Source organism: Geotrypetes seraphini, chromosome 15, assembly GCF_902459505.1.
Source record: "Geotrypetes seraphini chromosome 15, aGeoSer1.1, whole genome shotgun sequence".
NCBI classification, from domain to species: Eukaryota; Metazoa; Chordata; class Amphibia; order Gymnophiona; family Dermophiidae; genus Geotrypetes; species Geotrypetes seraphini.
In genome coordinates, this window is record NC_047098.1 from 7525198 (window position 1) to 7547894 (window position 22697).

Genomic DNA, 22697 nt, shown 5'->3' on the forward strand with positions numbered 1-22697 from the left:
AAAATGTTGCGCGCGCTAGCCGCTACCGCCTCCTTTTAAGCAGGCGGTAATTTTTTGGCTAGCATGCGTTAATCTTATGCATGCGCTAAAAATGCTAGCGTACCTTAGTAAAAGGAGTCCTTACTTTTTCGGCTCGGATTCTTTGTCATGTTAGAGATTTATTAAAGCATAATTCTCCAATATTGAGCACCTTGGGGTCTGTACAGTTCCTTTCAAATAAAGAAAGCGAACCGTGTTAAAATGATGACGACTTTTTAAAAGGAGTTTGAACAGTCAGTTAGGTTTTCAGGATATCCTATATAATAAAACCCTCAAGCGCGCATGTGCTCTTGAAATTTCGGGATCCCTGCCGCTGTGATTTCTGATCCGTGGCCGCGTTCCATTTTAGAACGCGGAGGCAGGGATCACTCTAGCAACTCCCCTCCTCCCGCCCTCACTCACCAACCGCTGGAGGAAGTGCAGGCAAGCTCTCTCCCTGCCTGCGTCCTCGCCGCCCCGATTGGTGCTGGCAGCGGCTGATGGGAAGAGGGCTTCGTGGAGCACCGCCGCACACCAACACCTTCACAGTCTCCTGAGCCGCGTCCTCGCCACCCCGATTGCCGGCGTTCAGTCTTCACGCTTCCGCGACGCAGGCGGGGATCAGAAAGAGTAAGGGAGCCGAATCAGCGGGCGTTGGGCTGGGAGGGAAGAGAAGCGGTCTGCCTCGGGTTTTTCAAGGCCTGGCTTCTTCGGGCAGCAGCAGCGTTTACAATTCGCTGCTGTTGCCGGCTTCAGGCCTTCCTCTCTGGCGGGTCCTGCCCATTTTCTGTTTCAGGAAGACGACCCGACAGAGAGGAAGAGCTGAAGCCGGCAACAGCAATGAACTGTGAATGCTGCTGCTGCCCGATGAAGTTCAAGGAAGAAAGGGAGCAGAGGGGGAGAGAATGGCTTGGAGGGAAGAAGAGATGGCAGGGCATGGAGGGAAGGAGGAATGTATGCCAGACCAAGGGAAAAGGAAGGGGGAAAGGAAGGAGGAGATGCCATATGGAACAAAGAGAGAGAGGGCGGACACTGGATGGAAAAAGAAGAGAGGGCAGTGAATGGAAGGGACAAGACAGAGGGTGAACGGTAGATAGAAGGGGTAGAGAGGGAGACAGACACTGAATGGAAGTGTGGGGGAGAGGAGGGACAGCCACTGAATGGAAGTCTGAGGGACAGGGGGAGCAGAGGTTGGAAGGAAGTGGGGAGGAGAAAGAAAAAAAAGGGCACATGCAGGATTGAGGGAAGAGGATAGAGTTAGAAATAAAGATAGACAGATAGGGGGCCAGGGAGAGACAGACAGAAAGAATGACAGACAGACAGCATCCAAGGAGAGAGAGATAAATAAAAAAAAAGACAGACAGACATGTACTCTAGCACCCGTTAATGTAACGGGCTTAAACACTAGTCCTAAATAAATATGCATGAGATAGGAATGGTAATGCATGCAAATCTCACACATGCTTAGTTTGGATACCCTGAAAACCTGACTGGCTGAGTTGAGAACCGTGCTTTGTTTGATCAGGCTCCTACCAGGCACGCAGTTACAGAATTATGCTCCAAAGTTCTATTGTTCTAGGTCCACTCTAGTTAATATAAAGGTGGTGGCACGTGTGGAACCTCCACAGGTAGAAATGCTTCCTGCTGCACTATACAATGACTGAAGTCTAAGCTAGACTTGTGATGTAGGAACAGAGAAAGATAGATGAGCACTCTTTCAGCACACGCATGCAGAATTACCGACAACTGTGACTAATGAGCTCTTAAGTGGCAGAGAATCTGTTGACATCAAACTACCAGAAGCCAAAGATGTTACATGTTGACAATTAGTAATGCCATGTACCGTACAATGGAATATTCTATTACACTATTGTAACAGCAGCTCAGTCAGAGAGATCTCTATAGCTTTTATTTCAACAAGGAAAATCTAAAGTGAACCAAGAAAATCAACACAAGTCAACTGAGTACTTCTGTGCGATTCCACATAAAGGGGAAGATGGGAGAGAAAGATAAGTACGTCATGTTTAATAAAGTTGATATATCACCTTGTCTTATAAAAGCAGTTTACAATATATAAAGCACAACAAAATACAAAAAGAAAAAAGATCTCTACGTCAGATAGGAGAGAACATACACTCATAAGACTAAATGTAAAAAGGGGAAAGATGGGTCAGGGAAGACAACAGGTTTAGCGATGATCTCTTGCTTTAGTGCATCTGGGCCTAAGTTCGGGCAGTCCTGCATATCCAGCTGCCTTGGTCTTTCCATATATTCCTTCACGAGCTCTTCCGTCTCCTGATTCTCATTGATTCCCCTCACCCAGGTCTGCACATTAAGAATCCATGTGAAAGGCTGTGCGCTTTTCTTTTTTTTGGGGGGTGGGGGGGTTTCTAGCACCTAGTCTCTGGAACAATCTGTCAGTGCACTCAAAAGTCAAAAGAATTTTAAAAAGAAATTGAAGTCACACTGTTTTCAATTAGCTATTAATCTTGCTCTCTGATGGCTGATCCTATATATTGGAACAGAGGTCTCATGGTATTCACTAGCTTATCTTTTCTTTAACAGCTTTAGCGACGATTGCATTTGCCGACTCGATGCAGAAAACAGCTCACCACCTGATTTTCTGAATGATCACTCATTCCCCGATCCGACCATGCAAACAAGCTAATTAATATTAAAATGCCATGTAAACTAGTAGAGCGATTGATGCTCTAACATGGCTTCCTGATGCACTAAAAAAAAGTGATCGCTTTTAGCAATCCAAAAAAGCAACTGGTCAAAACCAGTCGCTTACCTGCCTAACTTTTTTTTTTTTAATGGGCACAAATGCTGTGCATGTTACACATGCACAATATTTGCCCCTTTAAAAAGAAAAGAGATAAATAAAAAGCACCCCCTCCACCACGATGATGGCTCTCTCTACAAACCTTACCTCCCACCCACCAGCAAAATGGCAGGAGGAATGCCCACTTCCTTCTGCCATGGTGAAGCCAGCACCCCACCCCCTGCAAAAGAAAATTGGCAAGAGGGATGCCCACTCCCTCCTGCCATGCCGACCACCCTCCCCCCTTCGGCAGCGAAATGGTAGGATGGATGCCCAGTCCCTCCTGCCACCAAAAGCCCATTCCCACGCTAGGCCTCCTCCAAACATCCCCTATCCTCCCTCTTCCTCCCCCCCCAAAAAAAAAAAAGGCAGGAGGGATGCCCACTTCCTCCTGACACCGGAGGTCCCCTGAAACCACCCTCCCTCATACCATTTTAGAGAAGTTGGAGCAGGAGGGAAGCTCAGTCCATGTTGCTCGTAGGTCTGCCACTTTAAAATGGCGGGCTTTTCCCTCCCCGGTACATCTTTCCTTTTGGCTAAGTCTTAATAATAATATTGTAATTTATAGCTAAAGAGACATATGATCAAGAAACTTTAACACGCAGCTCCTGATTGGTAAGGCCCGACTTTAGTGCAGGAAGAGGTGGTCGGAGCATACAGCGAGTGATTTCCTTCACTTGTCGGTGCTCCGGCTGCTCTCTCCTGCCTCTCCCGCTGCCCTCTCCAGTCTCCCCACGAAAAACCGTATTCGCGGTTTTTCAAGATTCACGGGGGTTCCGTTAATTTCAGGGGAGTACTGTACACACCATTCCCCCAAAACACTTGGAATTCTCACCTGTGGATATCTGTTTGCAGGATCAACTTGACTGAGCATGGCCAGCACAAAGGCCGCAGTTTTACCTGTTCCAGACTGGGACTGTGCAATCAGGTTCTGATAACTAGAAAATAAAGGGGAAGGGAATTGCACATTTTAGCCCAAAAAAACATTTCAAAAACCTATGAGAATCCTAGAAGTGTGGCTTGGCAAATTTCTAGTTTTTAGCTGCGCAGTATCCCAACTAGCCAGCAGGGGGCCTGAGCTGAACTAGGTACAAAAATCACATTACAAGACATTTCTAGACAGGGAAATATTACAATATTAGACTATACTCTCAGGTGAGGGCAGAGCTTCTAGAAACCATTTCACTTCTGCAGCTGAACTCACGGAGGACACAGAAAACCCCCCAAAACAACCCCCACCAAATGCAGCTGGCAATGTTCATGTTCACACTGCAATGAAGGCAAACTTGCTCCATTGTTTTTAGATTAAAAACCTCATTAATTGTTTCCGTAGGCAACATAGGTGATCATGTGATGCACGCAAAGGTGAGTCAGTAGGGAGAACAAAATTTCTCATTTGTGATCGAGTTCTCCTTGATCAGCAAGGAAACGGAGCCACAGGTCTGCCAACATCAACGTTTCATCATCCGCTTTAGCGAAGGGAGGGAATTAACTTAGGCTACCATTAAAACAGGTTATTTTACCACAACTCATCCTATTTTAGTATAAGTCCATGTTATACAATGAGACCTAGTTACTAATAACCCATCTTAATGGCCTGCAAGCCTTCACAAGCATACATAGGCATTCCCACACTGCCAATAGTCTTGGCCTCGCTTCAGGTCATAATATAGCTTACAAACAAAACAAGGGGAAAAGGTATGTAGAATTGCATAGCTCCATGTCATCGCTATTCAGCAAAAGTGAAGTTGCTTACCTGTAACAGGGGTTCTCTGTAGACAGAAGGAATGTAGTCATACTTGTTGGTGAAGTCCTTAGACTGATCCTGTGTGTCAGTACTCTCCCATAGCAAAAGTAAGCCTTTGGCTTATTGAGCATGTGCAGGGATTCCCGCCTTCAGTGGCTCCTCCCTTTGATACTCAGTTTTGTCCCTAACTGAACAAGACATATATACATGTATATATCTTAGAGGGGAAGGAGGGAGGGTAAGTGTGATTACATTCCCCTGCCGTCTACAGAGAACCCCTGTTACAGGTAAGCAACTTCACTTTCTCTGGAGACAAGCAGGGGAGATATAGTCACACTTGCTGGCGATTCCCTAGCTACTTCTTGTAGAGAGGGTGGTGGTGACAGTCACGACTGATGTTGTGTCCTGGTCTAAGCCAGAAAGGTCTGTGCAAGTACGGACTGAGGACTAAGATGCTCCGTATAAGAGTCCCTGAGCCTGCTAGTTTGAAGCTAGGTCAGCAGCCCTTCTTGGGCTGTGTCTGTAGGACCTGGTGCATGGTACTAGCACTGTCAACTGAAAGTTTTTTTAGCAGCATTTTGAGAAATGGAGAAAGCATCACTCATGATGGAATACTGTTCTGGTCGGAGGGAACAAAATGGTGGGCACTTTGCATTGTCTTGTGAAGCAAAGAAGGGTTCCCTTTCATAGTAATAGGCTTTGGAGAACTGCATTGTCTAGGGACCATTCGTGAGTCTGCGACTGGGTGAACCTGGTAATGTATTTGCTTGTACTGAAATAGAGACTTGCTGGAGGTTCATGTTGAAGGGTGGTGCAAAACATCAGAGGCAGTATGACTCGCTGAATAGAAATGAGGATCTGGAGCTTCCCTGGCTGATGATGCAGAACATAGCTTCTTGGTTGTCTGTACGAGGATTTGGCTACGTTGCAGCCATGGATGGAAGGCTCACAAGGTGACATATCAGCCTCTCACGGATGGGGAGAGGGACCTTGGAGTGATAAGTGTCTGAAGATCTAAAGGTGAAGAAACTGTGTGACAAGGCGGTGGCTGTTGCCAGAAGGATGCTAGGCTGTATAGAGAGAGGCGTGACCAGTAGAAGAAAGAAGGCCCCTGTATGTTCATATGCTGTCCTAAAGTTTGTGCATCTTTGCCAAATAAAAGTACATGGGGTACCTAGTACTTTAATGTTAGAATTATCTACAGTTCGTTACCGACTTTGGATTGCTCCACAATGATATTGTATCTTTGGCATTTTACACACACACACACACACACACACAGTCTTTCAGTATTCATGACAGAAAGCACAGGTCTCAGACTGTAGGAGCACATATGCAATAGCTACTGGGACAATATCTTTGAAACCCATAAAATGCCACCAACGTGTTACAAGACCGTTAAAGGGAAAGAGAATGGAACTTAATATACCACCTTTCTATAGTTACAATCAATGTGGTTTACATATTATATTCAAATACTTATTTTGCACCTTGGGCAATAGTGGGTTAAGCGACTTGTCCAGAGTCACAGGGAGCTGCAGAGTGAAATGAACCCAAGTTCCCCAGGTTTCAGGCTGCTGCACTAACCACTAGGCTACCCCTGCACCATCTCCTCATGTTTCCCTCCCCCTCCAGAAAGTCCCAGACTAGGACTAGTGGATACTTACGGCGCTGCCAACATCAAAGGCAACGCAGTCTCTTGAATCTTCGATGGTCTGTTAAAGCCCATCGAGTAGACTCCCTGAAGAAGTTGTGGCTTCCTGCAAAGAGATGACAAAATAAGCATCACACAGACTTCCAGGGTTGAAAACATAAGCACCCCTTTCCCTCGCTGCTATTTAAGGTCTTATAAACCACTAACTTTCAACAAATGGACAGTACAAGGTACAAACAACTCTATCCAAATCCAGATGTCTGTAAAAAGTGCTAGAAAGCCAAAAGTGCCATCATCGAGTCCATTACATGCTGCCTTTCAAAACAGCATTTCCAGCTACCCGAGACTCATAGGCGGGGCTAGGCTACACACTTAGAAGGTGCTGGAGAAAGATTTCATGCATGCCATGGGCTGCCAGAAGAACAAATTGATTCTGGAAGAGATCAAAGCAGCTATGTCACTTGAAGCCCAAATGATGAAGTTACGACCGTCTTATTTTGGTCGTACTGTCAGAAGAAAAAAGATCATTGGCGAAGAACATCATGTTTGGGAAGATTGAAGGAACCAGGAGCAGAGGGTGACCTGCAATCGGATGGCTGGACACGTTGAAAACAGCCATGGGGATGACTCTGGAGGACCTCATCGGGCTAGCACAAAACCAATTTCTTTTTCCATCAGTAATTCAACAGGACTCAAATATGAGTCAGTGGCACCTAACTAGCAAGCCAGCAGGCTCTCAGAAAAAGTAAGCTTTATTTAAAAAACAAACAAACCAGCTAACCTATCTATATGGTTGGTTTATAAGCAATGAGCTCCCGAGGGTCCAGCCCTTGTTCTCTGAAGCAGTTGCCTAGGAGACCCTGCAAATTAGGTCTCAGTTTATCCAAGAGCCCCTTATCAATTTAACATTTACTGCAGACTATACGCTCTCAAACACAAAATAGCCAGAAGCACATGGTCCATTTATGTGTTCTATTTGGTGAGGGGGAAAAAATAACTATATTTGCAGGCATTTTAAGAAATTTTGGTTTGGCTATTTACAGCTTTTGTGCCAGAGAGCGATGAACATGTATGGGAAGCGTGCCAAGCAATGAGAGGGTCTCCCAATGCAAAGAAGGTGTCCACAGTGAAAAGTCATTTTGGCTACTATTTTGCGATGCACATATGAATTTAAAAAATAAACAGCAAAATACCTTCCACTGCAATCCAGCTAAATATTTTATAGCTTGAGAACAAACATACGATCACAAAATATACCCAGGTAAACAACCTCTTGATGTGACTTTCAAATTCTACAGCATGAGCCTTCATGCCACTTGCTCCAAGACATTCAGGTCATATTGGTGTACCCTCTCTCATTTTAAATGCTTTAATGTAAACGGCACACTCAAAAGACACCGTACTATTTTCAAAGTATGAGTGGGACCCAGTTTACCCATTAGAATAGTAGTTAGGCAGCTTCCGGTGGAGGTGGCAGAGAGCAGCTACAGACAAAGCAAGACAAGAGGTCCTGCCAACTACACAAACTCATCAGCATACACTTACCATGTTTCCCTGAAAATAAGCCCTAGCATGATTTTGGGGGTAGGTCTTAATATAAGCCCTACCCCCGAAAATAAGCCCTAGTCGCCAGCAGCGCTCCACCCCCCTCCCGCTGACCCCTCTCTCCCTCCCATCCAAACCGTGAGACAGAAATAAATGTACCTTATAACAAACCGCCAGCATCGGTAGCACTCTAGACAGGCTGCTTCGTGGCCTGTTCCCGCCGAGGCATTCCCTCTGCCACATCACTGATGATGTCATCAGTAACACAGCACATGGAAGTCCCGGAAGTAGCCTGTTTAGAGTGCTGCCGACGCTGCTCTTTGTAGGTCTCACGGAGGGTCGGTGGGGTTCGGACGGGAGGGAGAGATGGAAAGATGGGAGGGTCAGCGGGAATTCGGCTGCGCAGTGGGGGCTGCTCAAGGGATCTGCTGCACGAGGGATGGGATGGGAGGGAGGGACAGCAAGATGCTGCAGAGGGAAGGCATAAGGGATGGGTGAGATGGGAGGAAAGATGCTGCACATGTGGGGGAGAGAAAGGAAAGAAGAAGAATTGGGGTGAAGGAGAGGAAGGGAGAGATGATCATGTACATGAAAAAATAAGACCTATCCCGAAAATAAGCCCTAGTGCATTTTTTGAGCCCAAAATTAATATAATACATTGTCTTATTTTCGGGAAAATATTGAGATTAGTATCCCTGCTTATCTTTCCAGCTGCAGCACTGGCTATACTGCTCAGATATTAAGAGCCAGCTGCAAGCTGACTACTGGCACTGAACATCTGTATTTAGTCACTGCAATTAGCATTTACAAAACGGTGACTGCAGCAGTTGAACACTGACCTGATAGTTTTAAAACGTGACAATATGATGCCCAATTATGTATTTTCACAAGACTGTTCTGAGCTCAGCTGATCGCGATTGCCGAGTTTAATTATTAAAATGTCAAGAAGGGGAAACCCAGGGGCCTGAAAATTAATTGGGGGGACTACAGAAGGCTCCAATATCCTCACATTAGCATTAGGTACAGAAGAATATGATAATTTATGTTGAAAAATATTCAAAAATACCAAAGATGTAATTCTGAAACATCATAACTTTAAAAAGGAAACGTCACAAGATGCCCTTTAAAACACCTTGACTATATGCCTTCCTCACATATTAATTCAGCCAATTCCTTCAAAGCCCAAAGGGAGGCGGAGAAAAAAAGAAAAAAAGATACACTGAAAAAAAGGTCTTTTCCCTGTTCCTGGTAAAACAGTATATGAGCAATTAAGGATCTCAGTACAGCCTGCTTACTTATCCTTTAATAACCAGTATGAGCTTTCATTAACTGATAATCAGCGCCTCAAGAAATCAAACATTACACATAATACAGAAAAGATCATATAACAAGGATTAGGTACTACTAAAGCTTGAGCCAGTGCAATGCATTAAGTTATCCTATACAAAGCATTAGCCTTGTATCTCTTAAATTTCCCCACCCTAGATTTCATAAATAATGCACATTATATATATATATATATTTTTTTTTTTTTTTTTTAATTTACATGGGGGTTTTTTTTCCAAGTATTTCTTTACAATCCTCCAATATGGTCTTCCTGCTTTGCAATGACTGAGTCCCAGCGTCTGGGAAGCTTCATTATTCCATCCAAGACACCGTTTTTGTTCAGTTGCTGAATGGCTCAGGTACTGGCGGAAGAAAGCTCTTCCAGAAATGCAAAACGATGTCCACGCATAGGTTGTTTCAACTTTGGAAAAAGGTCGAAGTCTGGTGGATCCATGTCTGGACTGTAGGGAGCATGAGACAACACCTCCCAGCCGTATTCGCGCAGTTTTTCAATGACGAGTGGAGAGTTCCATCTTCCTCACGACCAAACAAATTTCAAAAAGCTCAATCAAAAGTCAAACAAATGATGATTTTTGCTTATGATCATGAAAGCATCATTACAGACAAGTTCCATGTGGAAGAAGTGTCACAGCAGTGTATTATCGTGATTTTTTGCAAAAAATGCACAGAAAAATGCACAAAACCCGCCCTCAGTTGCTCTTGGCTGGGCCACTCATTCTTCACGACAAGGCTTGCCCGCACACAGGGAATGTCGTCATTGAAAAACTACACAAATACGGCTGGGAGGCGTTACCTCCTGCTCACTACAGTCCAGACATGAATCCACCAGACTTCGACCTTTTTCCAAAGTTGAAACAACCTATGCGTGGACATCGTTTTGCATCTCTGGAAGAGCTTTTTTTCTGCCGGTACCCGAGTCATTCGGCAACTGAACAAAAACAGTGTCTTGGATGGAATAATGAAGCTTCCCGGACGCTGGGATTCAATCATTGCAAAGCAGGGAGACTATATGGAAGGATTGTAAAGAAATACTTAAAAAAAAAAAAAGTGTGTGCATTATTTATGAAATGACCCTCGTATAAATCCTTTAACTGTACTTTATTTATGTTTTATTATTGAATGTCTTTTTCAATCTTCTGTACAAGATGGTGTTTTTTGACAATTTTTTTTCAAATATAAATAAATAAATAAAACACAGGGGAAACGACATACATATGCAAATTTGAATTGTCAAGGGAAGGGTTTACAATTTATAAAATAAAAAATTGAACAGGTAACGGGAAGAACAATATGGCGAAGGCTTAGATGATCCATTTATCTAAATTTCAAAAGCATCCTTCTAGTAAAAAATATATTTTGTATTAACATACTACATGCCATTCTAATAGGGTTATCATCACATGCCCCAACAAGAGAGTTATATATTTTGTTTTTAATTGTATAAAATTGTTCTGTTTTGTCCCCTATTTTAAAATGTTCTACGCATTGAAGTATTAGACATTGCGTGTACAACAAACCTCAATAAAACTTGAAACTTGATATGTGGGGCACACATCTAGGAAAATAAAAACCGTTTAAATGAACCCCGTAACAATTCTAGATTCACCAGTTAAAGACAGTTAAACCTCGGAGGTTCAATGAGTGCACAGAATTATACCATTATATAAATGTTTTTTCCCCAGGGAATCAGTGTTTAGGCTGAATAAGGTTTGATATAATGACATCACCGAGGACAGATGTACGGTTCCAGTGTTTATTGTGTTATAAGAAGGGGTCTGAGTTTCATTTGGTAAGCCCTTTTTGAATTGAGATTTTGCAGCGTGTGTGATGATAGACTCTGTGGGCCCCTGAAACAGATTTCAAAACTGGGCACCTCGTTGGACCCTGTGGGCCAGTGGCATGTTAAGACCCCACTATCGTGCTCTGAAGAAATCCACCTTGAGCACAGATCAAAAGGAATAGGATTTTACCAACCAATCAATCTGCTGGCTTCTGTTTCGTATAGGACTTGATAGGACTCTGTCCTATTTATCTATGTAACAAACTTTACAAATGCTGAAAATCAGTTTATTTGTTAACAAGCAAGGAATGAACTTGCAGTAATTCTGGGGCCTCTGTCCCCTGCACACATCCACACAAATATACCCATGACCACTAGAATTATTCCACAAGTAGCTATTAAGTAGAGTACATTACGAAACAAGAGCTAAAGTGATTTTTCCCCCCTTAATAAAACCGCACAGTACAACAGATTCTGTCCCTATGCTGTGTGACTCATGCAGCCATTTAAGAGATGCAAAAACAAAGTGTCTGCTCCCTTTAACACTCCACCCCCGCTCTCACGCTGGCCACTTCCAGCTCCTGATTCAGGTACTCACAGTCTGAGCTCCTCAAATGACTTCACTGAATAGAGAGGAGAGTTCGGGTCCCGCTGAAGAACTTCGACTTGGTTTGTGTTGTTAACTAGGTTACTTCGGATCAACTTGTTTAACAGAGATTGAGCAGCTTTATCCTCTGTAGGGACAAACAAGAAAGTAAAGGTGAAAGCCTTAAGTCACCAGAAAAACTCCTATTAAGAGTTAGCAACCTCTGGGAGTAAAAAGGAAAAGCAAGTCCCGCCCCCCTCCCTAGTTCATCTCACCTTTCTCATCATCCTCCGCTTTCTCTACATTGTTGTCAGTCTTCACAGCACCTATTAATAAAGGGGCAGTTTATTTTTTATATTTGTTCATTTTTATAGCCCATCCTCCCCAGAAGCTCAAAATGGGTTAAAATAAAATAAAAATTAGGTATTGGAAGCTCCTTAACTGTCTCGAAGGCTCACAATCTAGCTAAAATACCCAAGAAAACAATTATTAAATATATATAATGATATAATAATTCAAATAATAAAAATATTATATATTCCTTTATTATATATTGTAATGTCTTTCTCAATATTCTGAACAAGAAGTTTTTTCTTGATTGTTTTTGTGTTAAATATAAATAAAGAATAAAAAAAAAATAAAATAAAATAAAATCCATTAAACATATTCAGATAGAGATAGAGACAAGATATGTACATCCCAACAAGTATTCAGTGAGGAAATTAAATTAAAAATTAGAATTAAAAAATAAAATATAGACAAAGTAAATTCCAGTCAGACAATAGGATCTCTTCCTATAAGCTGTGATAATAGTGGGATATTGTTATTTTATCACAGAATTAGTTAATTTCTCCCTAATTGATATAATTAGGATATAATTCCTCTTTGGAGCAGTATCGAAGCCAAGAGGGGTTTACATTCAGGTACTTTATCACATTTCCCTATCTGTCCCGGCGGGCTCAAACTCTATCTAGTGTACCTGGGGCAATGAGGGGATTAAGTGACTTGCCCAGGAGCAGTGAGGGATTTGAACCCACAACCTCAGGGTGCTGAGGCTGTAGCTCTAACCACTGCGCCACACACTCCCCCCGGGAGCACTTGTTAGACTGCAGCATGACAAGACAGAAACTGTTCTCAACCAGGCTGAGAAGGTGAAGGGCTCAGGACTGGCAGAGCAGTGACGTACTGGGAAACAAACAGAATGATCAGACATCTTTCCAGTATGACTTGGAAGCATTAAGTACCTCAGTCACAAGTGCTCAAAGCTCTCATCAAAATTAAAGACGCAGCTGAATCCCAAGTACTCAGGCTTCACAATACACACACACACAGATATTTCATACAAGTACAGTGGTACCTTGGATTACGAGCATAATCCGTTCCAGGAGCATGCTCGTAATCCAAAATGCTCATTTATCAAAGCGAGTTTCCCCATAGGAAATAATGGAAACTCGCTTTGATGCGTTCCCCCCCCCCCCCGAGAACCGGCATTGCTCCCCTCAAAGGCTCCCCCCGCCACGATCTGAGCATGCTCAAGGCCCAGCAGAGGAGGCGGCCGATTTTCAAGAGTGCCCAGATGAGGGTAAGAAGCGGCGGGGGGGGGGGGGGTGCCCAATTGTGTCGGGGGGGATGTCGGATCGTGTCGGGGGGGGGCCCAATCGTGTCGGGGGGGTCGGATCTTGGGGGGGGGGGGGTGCTCGTAAATCGAGCCATGCTCAGGTTTCCGAGGCACCGATTTTGCAAATGTTTTGCTCGTCTTGCAAAACACTCGTAAACCGAGGTACCATTGTAATTCCATAGAACTCACCATTCACATCAGGCTTTGATTTTTCATCTTTAGGCGTCTCAGCTTTCAGCGTCTCAGCTTTCGGTTTCACATCTTTCAGCTTCTCATCTTTAATTTCCAGATGGCTCAGCTGTACATATAAGAAAGTAAAGTAGTTAGTGAAGGTGTAAACGTGAACCATTCATTAGGTGGCTGAAACCACTGTGAAACATACTGAAAACAATGACTAACCATACACTAGACAAGCATGCTTAAGTACTGTTTCTTTGAGGCCGTTTCATCCCTAACCCAAAATTCATAACCCCAATTCCTATTTTACTGTAAGCACAAAATAAACTGTCATTTAATAGCAATAGAGGGTCAGACCAGACAAATGGTCCATCCAACCCAGTATCCTGCTTCCAAATGTGGCCAATCCAGGTCATAAGTACCTGCAGAATCCCAAATAGCAGCAATTCTATACTAGGGGGAGAATGTGGCGCAGTGGTTAAAGCTACAGCCTCAGCACCCTGGGATTGTGGGATCAATAGTGTAAAAAGTTTCAGCCTCTGATAACCACAGCTGAGATTGTGACGTCATAATGCCTCATTCCACCAATGCCTAAGAGCCAACCTCATCATTGATGTCACAATGGCTTCTTTGTCCTATACTTGGCTCACTTTTACTACATTTTGATTTCTAGTGGTGCAGTGGTTAAAGCTACAGCCTGAGGTTGTGGGTTCAAACCCACGTTGCTCCTTGTGACCCTGGGCAAGTCACTTAATCCCCCTTTGCCCCAGGTACATTAGATAGATTGTGAGCCCGCCAGGACAGACAGGGAAAAATGCTTGAGTACCTGAATAAATTTTTGTAAACTGTTCTGAGCCCCCTTGAGAGAAAACTATAGAAAATGTAATAAATAAGTAGTGTGAAAAGCTTCAACCTCTGATAACCAGAACTGGTATTGTGATGTCATAATGCCTCATTCCACCAATAGGAGCCAACCTCCTCAGTGATGTCACAATAGCTTGACTGTCCTATACTTGGCTCACTCCTACTACATTTTGATTCTAGAGTGGCGCAGTGGTTAAAGCTACAGCCTCAGCACCCTGGGGTTGTGGGTTCAAACCCACCCTGCTCCTTGTGACCCTGGGCAAGTCACCTGATCCCCCTATTGCCCCAGGTACATTCGATAGATTGTGAGCCCACCAGGACAGACAGGGAAAAATGCTCGAGTATTCATGTAAACCCTTCTGAGCTCTCCTAGGAGAACAGTATAGATAAGATAGGTTTGTCATGCTATGCTAACAGACCTAACCCCACTTCAATTCTTTTTTTTCTAACTTTTGTTAGCAACAATAGTCCAGGTGATGAAGCTCAGGAATAGTTTACCAGTGAAATCTGCTCAACGCACTTTCCACACCGAATATAAAAGAAATGCACAAGCAGATCAATAACAAGCATTTAGGTGCTTGGAAGGTGGCCAACATTCAAATCTTTGTTCGGCCTACAAATTCGAAAGAAAGCTGTTTCTTAGCAGAAGCAACTCTTAAATCAGTCACATTTTACAGTTCACCTGTAAAAGCACAACAGCCTCCTAGCACTACCAACCAGCATCTCCAAAACCCCACTCCAGGTCCATTCACAGACTAGAAAAGTACTCTCTGAACAAACAAACCTGTTTTCCATTCAGGATCACATTAACTCGTAGGTAGCAGTCAGCTGCTAGATCTCAAGAGGCAATCAAGCGCTATTTATTAGCTGCACCCAATTCTATTATGCCTTACAAGTATTTAAGCCCGTTACATTAACAGGTGCTAGAATAGATGTGTCTGTCTTTCTTTATTTCTGTCTCTCTCCTTGGCCGCTATTTGTCTGTCTGTCTCTCTCCTTGGCCGCTGTCTTTTTTTCCTGTCTCTCTCTCTCTCTCTCCTTGGCTGCTGTCTGTCTGTCTTTCTTTATTTCTGTCTCACTCCTTGGCTGCTATTTGTCTGGCTGTCTTTTTTTCTGGCTCTCTCTCTCTCCTTGGCCGCTGTCTGTTTTTCGTGCCCCTTCTCCCACCTACCTGTCTTTCTGTGTGTGTGTCTTTATTTCTGTCTCTCCGTGCCCCCTGCCTGTCTTTTTATCATGGTCCTTCTCCCACGTACCTTTTTTTCGTTTGGAGTGCAAAGGGCAACCGGCGCACAGAAACTGCCGCTGGCTCAGCTGTAGGAAGTGTAGGAAAGTGCTGAAAAGCACCACCTGCGTCGCTACTACCATCTCTCTGCCTACTCTGCCATGGAGCTACAGATCACGGAGGCAGAGATCACAGAGGTAGGAGTGCATATGCGCGCTTAGGGTTTTATTATTAGTGATTTTTTTATTTTTTTAAACCCCCACAGAAGATCATTCTGAATCTCCTGAACTGCCACAAAGTTACTGTGCCTTGGGCCAATCCATCACAAAGTTAGATAAATGGGCAGGAGAAAGACGCCAACCTGTTATGCCAGCTGTTTCATTTGTTTTCCAGTTGCCATCTTCAGGCCAATTCAGACACTTCCATATTAGAACAAAATGTTCTAATCTGAAACCACAGCGCAACAAAGGCGGCTAGAGATATCTGCAGGGGGACATACAGCGTCTTCTAATCAAAACAAGATTTGCTAGAAATAACAGAAGTCAATCATATAGCTACATTTTCATAGCCACTTACCCCAATACTACCACAGGCAAGCAAACTGCGGACATTCTTAAAACAACGGTGTTCAAACTGGTTTGTATTTAACATTCCATCACCTACGTCAGATAAGAAGATTTTCAGGATAGCCTCCATAAGTATTCATGGGCCTGTTCTTTTTAACATTTTTATAAATGATATTGCCGAAGGAGGTAAGAGTTGCCTCTTTGCAGATGAAATATGCAACAGATGAGACACTGCCCGGGAAAACTACGACGACCCCTAAAACACAGCAATTTTAGGAGTGGGGAGACTTAGGGCTAACTCCCAAACCACTTAAAATCTCAAGCTGGAGACCACCAAAACTGATCTCGCAATGTAAATTTGAGAGACAAGTTCATTTCCATCATACCCTGGCATGAGTGAAGTTCGTTCCTGTTAAACTAACCCATCTGAAAATGTTCCACCACTCCTACCCTGATGATCGATTTCATCAATTCATATTCTCAAAAGCAGTATCTGATGGCAGACTGCAGAACCCTACTTCGTTTCCTCTCCTGGTTTTGCCCTCATCGCAAGCACACCTGGATCGTCTAAAGCCTATTTCTCGCATCATCGTTCCTTCTACCTTTATGGTTATTACAGTACTATCATTAATATCTAAATCGGTCCATTATAACAACAAAAACTATTTTTTCAGTCTGAATAAGCAAAACAGTATTCATTAGTGATTCCACAGGCTGGAAGATGCAGGGAGAATTCAAAAGGACTGCTGTGATTTTTTTTTTCTTTTTAAACATTACTGTAAATGAACACTATAATCACTTGCCACATGAGACTCATTTTAGAAACAGTATCTGCTTTTTCAAAAAATAGTCTTTTGTTAAATGGTAGTGTGAACTTGGCAGCTCATCTTTCTGCTAGTACCAAATTCCTGCTGTGCCATCAATACTCTTATCTATGAAGCTGCTTTCCTGCAGCGATGTCAGAAACTCGGTTCCCTCCATCACAGTACTACTGGAATTAGAAATAATGTATTCTAAGACACAAACAGCATGAGCATCATATCTATAAGAACATGAGAAGAGCCTTACTGGGTCAGACCAATGGTCCATCAAGCCCAGTAGCCCGTTCTCACGGTGGCCAATCCACTAGTACCTGGCCAAAAACCCAAGGAGTAGCAATATTCCATGCTACCGATTCAGGGCAAGCAGTGGCTTCCCCTATGTCTTTCTCAATAACAGACGATGGACTTTTCCTCCAGGAACTTCTCCAAACCTTTCTTAAAACCAGCTACGCTAACCGCTTTACCACATCTTCTGGCAATGTGTTCCAACCCCCATGTGGAACAAGTCTCGCTCTCTCGTCCCTTTGCAGCACAGGAGGGAATGAGAGAGAGGAATCCAGGTGGGTGCCTTAACTGTATCCATGACATCCTGTTTGTCTTTGGGAAGCAGAGCCGAGATTGTGATGTCATAATGCCTCATTCCACCAATAAGAGCCAACCTCATCAGTGATGTCACAGTGGCTTGATTGTCCTGTTCTCCCCTCAGCCCGCCAACCCAACTGTTCCCCTTAACTCAGTGGTCTCAAACTCACGGCCCAGGGGCCACATGCGGCCCGCCAGGTCCTATTTTGAGGCCCTCGGTATGTTTATCATAATCACAAAAGTAAAATAAAACCTTTTCTTGATCATACGTCTCTTTAGCTATAAATGACAATATTATTATCAAGACTCAGCCAAAAGGAAAGATTTATAAACTATAAAGAGTTTTACCTCATGCAAAATTGTCATTTCTTTAATAAGACATTATCTATTTTTTTCTGAGGCCCTCAAGTACCTACAAATCCAAAATGTGGCCCTGCAAAGGGTTGGAGTTGGAGACTACTGATTTAAGTGTACTAATAAGCAAGTACAGATAGACCTGCTAAAAATGACCCTAACCCTTGCTGGCTAGAAGATGGACATTAAATACAGCATAACAATGCAGATCTCTTTTCTAGACTGCGCACTTGATAAATCCCATTATTTTAAAGCAGCTTGTTGCTGAACATGGTCATACTGAGCAATAATTTACTATTCAACAATGCATACTCTGCACTTTCATCCAAATAGTCAGATTAGATTATAAACTATCATAAAACCAAATGAAGCAAATCATAATAGACCTCTGATGTTAGTTTTGTTTGATTTTTGACCTGTATTTGTCTATTTTCCAATATACAACAGCATTCTGATTTTCCAACATAAATGAAACCAACAAGTGATGGATAACTGACAATGTCCAGATTATCTAACCACCACCACACTTAGCACATCCCTCCCTCCACCCACCCCCCACAGCAGTCATACCTCCTGTAACTCCTCTCACCCACTTGTGGTGCAGTCAGGGCAGGAGCGATCCCCAGTCACTCCTGCCAGCTCTGCTTTCAAAATGGCCATTGCCCTCTCCCTCTAAGCTTAGCACGCGAGCAATTTGTTCATACAGATTTTACATGGCTGCTCACAAAAATACTTGCAAATCTGGAAATTTTTTGGTTTTAGAACTTGTTGCTCACACACAAAAAATTGTAGAACTTGTCACAGAAAAAAAAAATTGCATGGACCCAACCGTTCCTTAGAGCAGTGTCTCAAACTTTTTCTTTTTTAACTCTGGCACACTAAACAGAGCAAATATTTTTCACAGCACATTATATTTGAAATTATAAAATTGCAAAACCAACAATAAATAAATAACTCAAATTTAATTTTATGTTCTTTAAACTACGTATGGGTAACTGTAGCAATGGTGAAACTAATCCCCCACTTTTACTAAACCGCAATAGCGGTTATTAGTGCAGGGAGCTGAATGCTCTATGCAGCTCCCAATGCCCATAGGAACTTTATGAGCATCGGGAACAGCATGGAGCACTCAGGGTGGCTCCCTGCATGCTGGTCTTCCCCTTCCGTATAAATTCCCCCTCAAACCTTTCTTCCTCTCATGTCATTCTTTCTCCTCAATGTCTCAATCGTGTCAATTTACTGGAATTGTCCAGCCACCTTTTTGTAATCCATAACCCTAAATTGCAATTTTCCTGGAAATGCCCAATCTGTCTCTTTTGTATTCCGCCATATAACTGCATGTAAACAGATCCCCAAATTGTAAATCTTCTGGAATAGTCCAGTCATCTTTTCTGTATCCAATTCCCTAAATTGTAATTTCTCAGTCATCTTCATCTTATCTGTAATCCAAAACCCTATATTGTAATTCTCCTGGAAATGTCCAGTCGTTTCGTTTGTAATCCGCCCAGAACTACAAAGTACGGGCGGAATAGAAGTCAGTAATGTAATGCAATATAATAAACTAATATACCACATCATCTCCACGGATGTGGAGCTCGGCACGGTTTACAAGAACTTCAAATATAGGAAGAGAAGGAAAAAAAAGGTTTACATGAACTTATATATAGAAGAGAAGAGTAAGGAGGGATAGAATTACATTTTAGTGAAAAGCTGGGTTTTCAGTTGCTTGCGGAATAATTGGAGGGAGTCCAGGTTCCGCAGCGGGGTAGTAAGGTTCCAAAGACCTGTGATTCTGAAGAGAAGGGATTTTATGTTATGTAATGTAATAACTGCTATTGTGGTTTAGCAAGGGGGGGGTGTAAAGTACATAGAATTGCTAATCAACACAATAGATGAGCTTGTTTATGACAGCAAATTATCTCAAAATGCGGCTCGACAGTTGACAAGCAAACACGCATTTCATCATCTGCAATAATCGTTCTCTTTTTGTCTCTTTCATTTCTGTCAGAGTTGAAAATCCAAGTTCACAAAGATAAGAAGATCCAAACAGCAACAAACCCTTGATTGCTTTGTTGCTCAAGTTAGGGTAACTACTTTATAAAAAATAAATCTAAAATTATTTGCCATTCGTTTTCAAGGACCAATCACATCAGAGAATGATGCTTGTCTGGGTGGTTGTATCCTTACGCACACAGATGTTCATTACGTCAACATAGTCCTGTGTACGTGACATACATGTCATCTATTCTAGTGTACACTTATGAAGGGAATTTTTAAAATAAAGTAAAATTCTGGAATCTCTCGGGGGAAAACCGGAATCTCTTGGGGGGAACACCACTGTGCTTGTGGCACACAGTTTAAGACGCTGCCTTAGAGGGAGCACTGCTAGCAGCAATCTCACGAGAACGCTGCCAGACGCTGTAGCAGCCATTTTGAATGTGGAGCTTCTGCCCCAACTTCAAACCATGTGCCATGATGTAGGGCAGGGGAGGGGGTGTTAGACCAGTGGGTAGAGTTGCTACTAATGGAGGGGGGGGGGGTGGTAAAGCTACACTTCCCCCTCCGTATTCGCGGGGGTTCAGGGCAGAACCGGCCTGCGAATGTTAAAAAAACGCGAATAATATTCGGGCCAGTTCTGCCCCTAACCCCCGGCTATTTTAAGCCCTACCTGGTGGTCTAGTGGGATTTCGCGACACGAGCGATCTTCCTATGCTCCTGCCCCGTGCAGATCGCTCACAGGAAATGGCTACCTTGAGCTCCCGTAGTCTCTCGAGCCATTTCCTATGAGCGATCTGCAGGGGCAGGAGCGTGGGAAGATCGCTTCTGCCCTGAAAACCCGCTAAACCACCAGGTAAGGCTTAAGGGGGGGGGGGGGTTTTACAGGGCTTAAAATAGCCTGAAAAATGAAAATGTATTTTTTGATCTAAAACTGCAACTAAGAGAATCCGTAGATGCAGAATTCGCGAATACAGAGGGGGAAGTGTAGTACTTTTGGGTGGAGGGAGGGGCCTAAACATGTTGGGGGAGGAGGGAAAGGGGGGGGGGCATATTACCAAAATATCAGATAATCCAGATAACAGGAGGCCATTGGGACTCCACTGTAGATTGAAAAACACCACTCTACAAGATAATTCAGTAGATGACGGCAGCAGAAGACCCGAATGGTCCATCTAGTCTGACTCAAGCTAAGGCCTACATCCGCTCAAGCGCCTACAAAAGAAGAAAAGTGGCCTCGCGGGCAAAGAAGTCAGGGTTCAATCCCCCCCCCCCCCCCGATATGGAAACACGTAAGAGACCCGGAGGCTACCACCTCACCCTAGAAACGACCCCGTCCTCTCCGCTGGTCCCACAAGGAACCCCCTCCCCCTCCCACCACGCGGGTGGCTCTGGGCCGAGCGCGAGCTCCCCTCCCTCCGCTCGCTCCGTTGGTCTCAACGGGGAGCGCGCGCGCCCTCCTCCACTCCCTCCCCCCTCCCCATCCACGACAGTTGGTTTCGCCCAGACTCACAGACTCGGCGGCCGCAGCCTCCTGCTCGTCCACGGCCAGCGCCCACGAGTCCGTAGCCATCGGAGCGTCTCTCTCTCTTCGCTCCTCGGCTGAAGGGAGTATGCGCAGGCGCGGTGCCTCTGCCTTTCCCTTCCGTGGGCGCTGCTGGACCCGAGAAAATCGTTCCGGGGCTTACAGTAGTTCCTAATGCATTTGGGCTGGGCATCTCAGGGATGGAGTCTGGCTAGCTCCAGATATTCACGGCTAATTGGTCAGTGTTAGCACATAATAATAATAATAATAATTTATTTCTTATATACCGCTATACCGTGAAGTTCGAAGCGGTTTACAATAAAGATACATTTAGTTAGTACATGGGATGCAAGTGGATTACAATACAAGTCGTTTACTATCAAGGTGCATTTTGTCAGTGTAAGGGATACAGGTGGGTTACCATCAGTACATGGGTTACAATAAAGATACATAAATAAGACTACATAATTAGCAGTCCTAACAAATGGCTTGTTAGCTCTGATTAAACAACTACAAACAATTCAAAATACAGCTTTGAGACTCATCTACTCTTTGAAGAAATATGATCACGTCACGGAGGCATACATCGACTCACACTGGCTTCCAATCCAAGAAAGAATACAATTCAAATGTTACTGTATACTATTTAAAACTATTAATGGGAAAAGCCCAACCTACCGAAACAACCGCTTTATCCAAACTACCTCTACCAGACATAGAAAAACACCCCCCCCCCCCTTTCACTCACCCCACAATCAAGGAAGTAAAACAGAAAAAACTTTACCACGGCCTACTGGCCACTCAAGCAGCAAGACTAGATAACCAAGTCTCCATCCTACTGACATCAACTCCTGACTACAAGAGGTTCAGAAAGGATATAAAAACTTTACTCTTCAAGAAATTCCCGAGTAAAGCCTAATACCATGAACACCTCCCCTAACCCTGATCCTACCTTTCCCTCTCTCAGAAACTACCTCTGATCTAACTTTGTAACCCTTCCCTCCACAACTCTTATTGTAATCCACTTTGAACCGAAAGGTAAAGGCAGAATAGAAATCTGTAATGTAATATCGAGTTAACTGGGCATGTGCTAGCGGCCAGGGGGTCTCAAAGTCCCTTCTCAAGGGCCGGAATCCAGTCGGGTTTTCAGGATTTCCCCAATGAATATGCATTGAAGCAGTGCATGCAAATAGATCTCATGCATAGTCATAGGGGAAATCCTGAAAACCCGACTGGATTGCGGCTCTCAAGGAGGGACTTTGAGATAGAGGTCTGCATGGGAACGGGGATCGCGGGAGTCCCACGGGAATCCCCCCCTAACCCACGGGACTCCCACGGGGACCCCCCTATAGCCAACGGGACTCCCATGGGGATGGAAGGCTTTGGAAGCAGGTTTGTCCATATAATATAATGGACACGTAAGCCGTAGTAAAAGAGGGGGGCTATAAGTTAATTACCTGAACAGAAAACAA

General features: G+C 43.8%; 1 protein-coding gene across 1 annotated transcript in view; it reads right to left on the reverse strand.

The window, feature by feature from the left end:
* LOC117349313 (ATP-dependent RNA helicase DDX19B) overlaps nt 1-21390 on the reverse strand; it is a 28146-nt gene extending 6756 nt beyond the window's left edge. The window contains exons 1-6 of the mRNA XM_033922609.1: nt 21214-21390; nt 13309-13417; nt 11777-11827; nt 11514-11649; nt 6257-6349; nt 3678-3780 (exon numbers count right to left, since the gene is read on the reverse strand). Coding sequence (XP_033778500.1) covers nt 3678-3780; nt 6257-6349; nt 11514-11649; nt 11777-11827; nt 13309-13417; nt 21214-21273 — 552 coding nt within the window. The 5' untranslated portion in view covers nt 21274-21390. The remainder of the gene's footprint in view (nt 1-3677; nt 3781-6256; nt 6350-11513; nt 11650-11776; nt 11828-13308; nt 13418-21213) is intronic.
* Nucleotides 21391-22697: the final 1307 nt, after the last annotated feature.